The sequence below is a fragment of the Limulus polyphemus genome, unplaced genomic scaffold, assembly GCF_000517525.1.
Source record: "Limulus polyphemus unplaced genomic scaffold, Limulus_polyphemus-2.1.2 Scaffold4098, whole genome shotgun sequence".
Classification (NCBI taxonomy): Eukaryota; Metazoa; Arthropoda; class Merostomata; order Xiphosura; family Limulidae; genus Limulus; species Limulus polyphemus.
The window spans coordinates 46,801-55,478 of NW_013669708.1; the positions used below are offsets into that span (position 1 = coordinate 46,801).

General features: G+C 29.7%; 1 protein-coding gene and 1 long non-coding RNA gene across 6 annotated transcripts in view; one reads left to right on the forward strand and one right to left on the reverse strand.

Annotated features, from left to right (window-relative positions):
- LOC106470580 (twinkle protein, mitochondrial-like) overlaps positions 1 to 8,678 on the reverse strand; it is a 33,567-nt gene that overhangs the window by 3,925 nt on the left and 20,964 nt on the right. For all 4 annotated transcript variants that reach the window (XM_022399194.1, XM_022399195.1, XM_013931143.2 and 1 more), the window contains 4 exons: positions 5,023 to 5,194; positions 1,464 to 1,598; positions 781 to 854; positions 318 to 432 (listed from right to left, as the gene is read on the reverse strand). In XM_022399194.1, coding sequence (XP_022254902.1) covers positions 318 to 432; positions 781 to 854; positions 1,464 to 1,598; positions 5,023 to 5,194 — 496 coding nt within the window. The remainder of the gene's footprint in view (positions 1 to 317; positions 433 to 780; positions 855 to 1,463; positions 1,599 to 5,022; positions 5,195 to 8,678) is intronic.
- Positions 311 to 5,118, forward strand: LOC111088598. 2 transcript variants are annotated; one of them, XR_002613069.1, is made up of 4 exons: positions 311 to 434; positions 3,236 to 3,284; positions 3,643 to 3,713; positions 5,034 to 5,118. It is a non-coding gene; the product is annotated as an uncharacterized LOC111088598 (long non-coding RNA). The 2 variants fall into 2 exon arrangements; XR_002613070.1 differs by lacking the exon at positions 3,236 to 3,284 and having other exon boundaries at positions 349 to 434.

Below are 8,678 nucleotides of genomic sequence, written 5' to 3' on the forward strand. Positions count from 1 at the left end.
TAAAAAAATTTTCACTTTTAGAAACATAAATGAGGTTGGCAACATTTACAGAAGATTTGATAATTAAGTTAGTCACTTTACATATGTGACAATAAAACTTGTTAATCTGAAATACAACAAAATTAAAAACATTTTAACTGTTTTACCAGGTTAACATCAATTGCAATGAAAACAGATACAATCACATGTTAAACTGAACATTTTAAAGTTTTACTCTATTTGATTACCCAAAATAAGTTTTATCTTATTTTTTAATTAGGTACCTGACCATAAACACAACAAGGCCAATCAGACAAGAACACAGAAGTGTAACTTACATCCAAGACATTACGCATGGACTGTTGACCATGAAAAGTCATGAAATAGAGTGGAAGTTGTTCAAATTTATCTGCCAAGTGCTCATAGTGCTCGAGATTCTTCTCCAGTGGTATTCTGTAAGATCACACTATTATTTGGTTTGCTGATGTTCACTATCGCATGATTATAAGTTCACACTATTACTTGGATTCCTAATGTTCATTACCACATGATTACAGATAAAGTCAATTTTATATTGGTAAACTCTTGTTGACAAAATAAAGTGCAAATATATCTTTATGAATACCACCTACTTTTTTCTTCTGAAGTTGACAAAAACATTTAAATTTTGCACATTCTAGCAAACGGTGAATGACTGAATAACAGAGCTTAAGTCACAGAGTTACTTGTTTTGACTACTGTTAAATAACTCATAGAAAAAGAAAAGAAGAGTGAGTGAGAGAAGAATTACTTTTAACTTACTGTGCAAATTGTGTGAGCATCATTTTAGCCAAGCGAACATTCTTGATTTCAAAACTCCCCCACAGAGTGTTAACCTAACAATATAAAAGAAGGAAAAGTTTCAATTATTGAATACTTTCATTTTACATTATTATACCTTTAGACTTGACAAATGATAATGCTTTTTCAATCCATAAAAACACTTTTACACAGTAAAGTTTGTATGCAAAAGTAAGTGACAAAACTTGATATTAAAAAATGATGCACCATTTTAAAAGCATTTCTCAAAAATTAACATCTTATGGAAGAATAAACATATTCAAGAAAATTGTTTAAGGGTAGGTGACCCTTCGATATTACACGCTAAATACTATAAAAAGGCAAAGGAATATTAAAGTTCTAAACTTTTCACTGAATTGTGATACATATTTCACACTTTAAGATAGCTTCTACCTATATATATAGTGTTAGCAAAAAACTGGATCATTTATTTCCAAACACAGGAAACAACTAGACTAGATTCTAATCTCAATGTTACATATATATATATATATATAAATCAACTTCACTATATATATCTTACAAACACATTATAAATATTTGTAAATAAATCAGACACAAATGAAAAACACACACAAAATATAGAACAAGAAGGAATCACTTTAACTCGTAATATGTTAATAAATGTGGTTAATTTTACTTACTCCTTGCATGCACAAGTCTAACGAGTATTCACTCATAAAAGTTGTCTTTCCTGATCCTGTTGGACCAGTAAAAACTGTAAGTTCCCCACGTCGATGACCTTTTAATAACCGATTCAAAGCTGGGTATCGCTTCCACTGTACAGCAAAAAGAAACTACTTAGTTTTCAATAATAAACACTCATGAGTAATTAAGGCAGGCCAAATAAAACCTGTCAAAAACTGAGTTGAGGGATTTTTAAACTACTCTCAGAAATAATGTTTTATGTATTATAGATTTGCTATTATAGGACTATGCAAGAGCTAAAAATTTCTAGCTCAAGATTTAATCTACTCAGTTCAGAATCAAATATAAAAAGTGGTTTGAACTTTTGAATACTCAATTAGAAAGACTGGCTTGAAATATGGGTTTAGTATTATCATCATTATTTAGTAACTAACCCTAAGAATATGAGTGCGTCAAAGTGTGCGTATATCACAATCTTTTTACAGAGTTACATTCAAAATCTAAACTACTTTATCATCAATGCATGTTGATAAACTTAGCTAAAAACATAGTTCATAATTTAACTTTTAATAATATCTAAGTTTTAAGTTCTTAATTTCAAAAAGAAATATTTAAACAGATTCCCAATTTGCACTTTTATGAGTCACATGACATGGTGGTGCTGTGACTTATATATATGTATATATTTTTACTCATTGTTTATATGGGATTTAAATTGTTCAACCAACTAGACAGGCATACTACAGACAAGTATAATAAAAAAAAATTAATTTTTATAAAGACAAGTAGGGATCAATATATATATATATATATATATATATATATAACTTAGCTATCTACAGTAACAAAGTTTTTAAAGCTACAAAAAGTATTGAAACAAGAAAGTCTAACTACAAAACTGAGTTACTTAAAACTTAAAAAGCGTTATCCCTACTTTGGCTCAGACTAACATAATTACAGTGATTTGCAAAAGTAGGGATAAAATGTTTTAAATTTTAAGTAACTTATATATCGATCTCCACTTGCTTTTACAAAATGTAAAAATTTATTATACTTGTTTGTTCCTTTTTATTAGCTATATTTTTGTGCACCAGCAATACCAAGCATGGGGTGTGCATATACTTGATTCAATTATATTACTCATCAGAATTTATTCCAACCTGCCTTCAAATTTAATTATATGCTCAAAGTAGCACATCATCCATTTTACACACACACTTGTCTGGCAAAGTCACTTACTTAGATGAAAATTAATTGAAAGAGTGAAACTTTGATTCACTCCATAAACAGGTAGATAGTGATTTAGGTGACTTTTTAAGCACAATAAGCTTTAGTTTTGCTCAGCCAATACTGTGAAATATTCATTGTTAATATTCCGACATTTTAAGGGTGATTTTATATGGGCGATTTTTATGGCTGCCATTTTGTTTCATCACTATTAAGTATTACTGTACTTTACAATATTGACAAGCTAGGATATAAAATTCCAACTTCTTTTTGCTTTACCAAGATATCACTATAACTGTTCAACCCGCACAGACATTCCTCACCCATATCCTCCATCTTTTAAGAAACGTTTATAATTCTGTCTGACATTGCTACTAGACGTGTTTATATCCAATAGGAAGGGTATGTTTTGAAATACATAAATCAGATGGTTTTTGTTTTGTTTTAGTTCTTAAAGCTGATAGTTTGCAAGAAAAGCTTGAATTGTGTTGAGTAAAGTCATTGCTCTGACCAGTAATGGAATTTTTTAACCCATTTATAGGTTAGTTAGAAAGCCAGAGAAATTACAACAGTTTCTGGATATTAATCTAGTGAGTAATATATTGTTGTTGTTCTAAAATTCATATTTGAAAGCTACAAAAATTATCTTTGGACGACCAACATAGTGAAAAAAAAAAAAGTTTACTAAACCATGCACCAGAGTGCCTCAATGCTAAAGTAAGTGCTTGGTTTTTATGTTAGTTTTTTTATTTAATGTTATATATTTTTTATAAAAGTAACTAAAATGTAAAAATTAAAAATTTATTAGATTAGATAAGAAAACTTGTATGAAAAAATTAACACATTTTTTCATGATCACTCCTAGATGAATACATGAGATACGAGTGGTTTGACTTCATATAATGTAATCTGAAACTTGTTTGCCCTAAGCTCTCCTTTTCCTTCCAGGTGACATACTCGTCTTCATGGTACTGAAGAAAGTTGCAAAATACAAGGATAAAACTTTAAACTGTTCAAAGGTTAGAAAGCTGAAACGTTCAGAATAAATAATTGTAAATGTTTGTTACAATTTACAGTTCAGAAAAAAACAACAACATATTTTTGATTCTATTTCATATTGTTCATTTTACTGTACACAGATGAATTTGTGACAATTAGAGAAAATAATAGGTAATGTATAAAGTTTTATAAAAAACAACAACTTCATATTAATTTAAGAGGTTCTAGGAGTTATGCATATGAAATATAAAAAGTGTAAGATGAAAAAAAGTATTTATTCTTGGTATGAAAATCACCTTTCACTCAGACTGACCGAGTAAAGGCTTTGTAAATTCATAGAATAATCTTCAGTAAAATACTTTGTTAAAAAATCTTATTTTTTGTATAAAACTGACTTGTAATGTTTACTAAAAGCTTGCCAAATGTTGTTAAGATACACTTAATAAATTCAGTTATAATATGTATGGTTACATGGTTAGTCAAAATGATCAAATCTGTGATCCACCAGTATCCATAGGGTTAATCATTTTTCTTAATTATAGCCAGATGAAGTCTTGGACTCAACTTCAATAATAATAATAAAATCAAGGCTTTCTACACCCTGAGCTATTAATCTTATATGTAAGGGTTAGTTGAATATTTAAATAAAAATTCAGTAAAATACTAATAACAACTGTACCCCATATCAGGGTTAACTTTTACCAAGACTTCGAGTGCAAAAAAGTACAAGACCCACCCATAAGAACTAAGTTTATTATGCATATTAAAAGTAACTAATAGGCAAATATTACAACCTTATTAGGTAAAATAACATAAATTAACAAAAATTAAATTAAAAACTTTCTCAGAAAGATACACATGCGAGCTAAACATGCATTACCCAGTTTAATATTTTGTTTATTGTAACTTGAACTATTGTGCTCACTGGGTAATTTCTAATAAAAGAATAAAATTAAATAAAAACAAATGTAAACTGTTATGAGCCTGAGGTTGTTTAGGACAAATAATTGTAGTTTTCTGTTACAATCTACAATCATTATAGGAAGAAAAAAACAACAAAAAGAGTAATTTAGATTTATTTTGTATTTTTTTTATGGTGGGTACATAATCAATCAAATGGACAAAGCCCATAATATCATTTGGGCATTTGAGTTAAGAAATATTTTCTGGTCAGCTACTGATACTGTACATTTTTTATCTCTATTGCTAAGAACATATTTTAATATAGCGGTATACAAATTCTTTCTATTTCTTGGTCCACTGAATGAAGGGGGACTCTTAATTGGTTCTAGAGTTTCTAAAATATTTTAATACTGTTATTTTTTTTACCTTTACTCCAGAAACCTGCTCCGTGTGGCTCAACTCAGCATATACATCCTGTCGAAGATAGCTAAATGTAGTGATCGCCTTGTGAGTGATGGGTTCAGATTCCCGCAAGACTTTCAATAAGTTTACTTGACTGTGAAGTCCTTGAAGTGGTGCTGGATGTTCTTCTTTTGGTCTAATTGATGATGAACAACATTCTGTTACATTATTCAGTAAAAATTTATTTCCAAATTTACTAAAATGGTTACAACTGACTAAAAATTAAGTTTTGTTCAATCTATCATTAAAACATTATTACAAAATGCTGCACTTTAAGTACTTATTATATTTATCTGATGTTAGACATATTAATATATTATAATCTTACATTATGTTAAAAAGCTACACAGGGACAGATTGGCCTGATCGGACACCAGACAAATGTCCAGTGAACTGGTTCATTTGATACATTCTTAGAAATTGATTTTAATTTTTTTAACCAAAAAGTTTATCCATATAAATTATACAAACAATTCAAGAAAGCTTCATGTATAGCACATGCAGGTTTTTGACGAACATAAAAACTAACTAGGCTTTGTTTTATTCATTCGAATTTGATATGTAACATCATTCACTAATTTTTTATAAAGTTTTTATATAATACACTGGTAAAAATTGAAACAAGATGCATCTATGCATAGCATCACATATAGATCATACATGTACAGATAGGTAAAGGCAATAAATAATATTTAATTTTTATTGACTGATTAAATTAACTGGATTTTGCATTACATATTCTACACTGAATAACAAGAGTAATATTTTGAACCAATAGTTGTTATTTGTATAGGATTAGTAGAACACCTCATATAGTAACTTGATAATATTCTTTTCACATATAATTTTCTAATTCTTATTTCTGAATTTTAGACTACAAATGGAATGTAAGTGAAAAGGGGAGCCGAAAAAAAAAGAATAAAATGTTAGAATCTGCAGCAAAACAATGTACAAAATTTATAGACATTTTTTCCAGTGTGACAAGCAATACTTCAAATAACTTCTAGTCACATTGAAGAAATAACAACTAATCACAAAATGGTAAGTGAGCAGACAAGTTTATTGATTCATCATGAACAAGTTGCAGAAAGTGATTCTATAACCTCAGAGGTCATAAGCAACTCTAAAATCTCAGAGATTTCCAACATTTAGAAGTAATAGGATTGGGAACCAATGCTCATAACTATATTCAGCATACATCACAAAAGGGCTTAAATTTTAAATCTTGTATTGGTTGATGCTACTACATCTTCCATATCTGCAGAATCTCTTTTCAGCCTTATCAACTCAATCACAGTATTCTTTAAAGAATCCACTAGGAGAAAGGATATTTGGACTGAGATAGTGGATGAAAATTGACACAGGCAATTATAAATAATCAGTGAAAATGGTGTGCAAGGAAATCAGCACTAAACGGAACTTTTGGGTCATATCATGCACATCAAAATAGAATGTTTATGGAATTAATTATAGAAGTTCAAAATAATAAAGATGGATATCAGATTGAAGGAATAGACTTTCAAAGTATCTATCTTAAAGAATTATATACTGCTTACTGCATACATAATCTTTGGATATTTTGAATGATAACACCATTATCAAAATATCTGTAGACAAGTTGCTTGGATCTCTTGAAATGTCACCTGATGATGATGACCACCATGAATGAGCTCAAAACCATGTTACAGGATATTCAAGGTGTCACATTAGCAACAGATAATTTTATCAAAGGAATAAATTCAGAACTTGATGATAAATATCCACAATTAGAACTCAAACTGCAAGAAAGATTTCTTGAAAAATTAACAAAAAGAGTCAAACAAATATCAGGTGAACTCTCTCACAATGAACCACTCAAGGACACAATGGAAAAATGCACAGTGGAGGTACACAACATAATTAATGGGCACTGTTATTCAGTGTTTCTCAGCCAGATGAATCCCACCCCTTAATCACTACAAGGAAGAAAAACGTTTTGATGTTTCTTGATGCAGTTCATCATAATTTATAACAAAGGTGATATGTGCACCTTAAGGACTCTCAAAAAAAAAAAAACCTCACCATTTGAGAAACACTTCTGTAATTGAAAGTATGCAGTGTTGCTTCATGAAGAATGGATCATTACATGTGGGTCTTTCTCTACTATCACTCAACATTTTTCAACATGTCACTAAGAGAATGCTTGAAAATTCACTTCAGATGTTGAGTGAGAAAAATTTTTCGTTTAATATCAAGGTCACAGAAATTAATCTCCAGCTCAGAGGGAACACTGCTTGTAAGTTGTGCAAAAATTGCAGCATACGTTGCTGTCAAATCTTGAAAAAGTACAATTTGCTCATAAAAAGCATATAATGTCTTAGGCACAACATACAAATACTAACTCTGCCAGTTGATTACTGCTCCATTTGCAGGATCAAAATGGTTATTTCTGGTATATTAAGTTATCTATTGAGCTCTATCTTGATATTCATAGCTGGCGAAAACTTTAACACTGAAGCAAGCCCATACATCTATTAGGCCACTATTAGTAATATTGCTTGTACTAGTCCTTTAATTCCAATCTGCCCCTGATGTTACATCTCAAGTGACATATATTATAAGGCTCACTGCTTCAGCTAGGACTGTATAAGAATTAAAAACACTTAAATCTACAGTTCTGTCCTAGTGCTTAGTCTCTGGTCTAAGGTAGACCAGGTGACATTTTCTGTGTTGTCAATCTTAATCTTTTTCCATTACAAAAAAGTCTGTACCTCATTGTGTTATTTGGGTTTGTCTGTATACCCATATATAAGTGGATAATTGTAACACAAGTGATTACGAACGAATTGTAGTTCCTTTACAAAACAATGACACAAAAACTAATTGCGTATTCTGTAAAAAAAAAAGAACAGTATAAATCAGATTTGTAAACAAACTTTAATATATGACCAAAATTGTACAAATTTCTCTTAAAAATTTACATACAAAACTTAATACTTGGAGTGAGAAATCCAATATTATTACAGGTTATTGAAAAACATATGTTCTAATTTTTAAAAAAATTCATGCATGAGAACAGACAAGGGGGAAAACAAAAGGCTGAAAAACTGAAGGGCCAAAGCTCCCATACTTTCAACAAATTAGATGAAAAACTGACATCTTAAAAAGAAAACAATTTAATGTATTTCCAAGTTACACACTTATTAATGTCTTTGACTCTATCCTCAGTTGTTTTTTATTCTTTTTTGCCATACCTTTTTTATAATTCATCACCTTAAACGCATGATTTCCTACTATAATTAATATAATGCAAGCACCCACTATATTTGTCATATAAGACAGTCAATGACTTTAAAACTGAGAGGGTGTGATTTACATCACAATGACACAAAATGTTGAATGATATTTTCATTTAGTAATAAAATTAAATACCATTTACACTGATAACATAGGCCTGCGATGGTTTTATGGTCTTGAAATTTTTACAAGCTCTACAGTGATTCCTGTATGCTGAATCCGAAAATGATATCCATTTTTCTCTATCATGTACAGATTTTTCACAAAACATCATAACGCAATACATAAAAGAAAGACTGTAACACGTAGTTTTGACACTAAAAGAAGCAGATTTCACAAAAAAA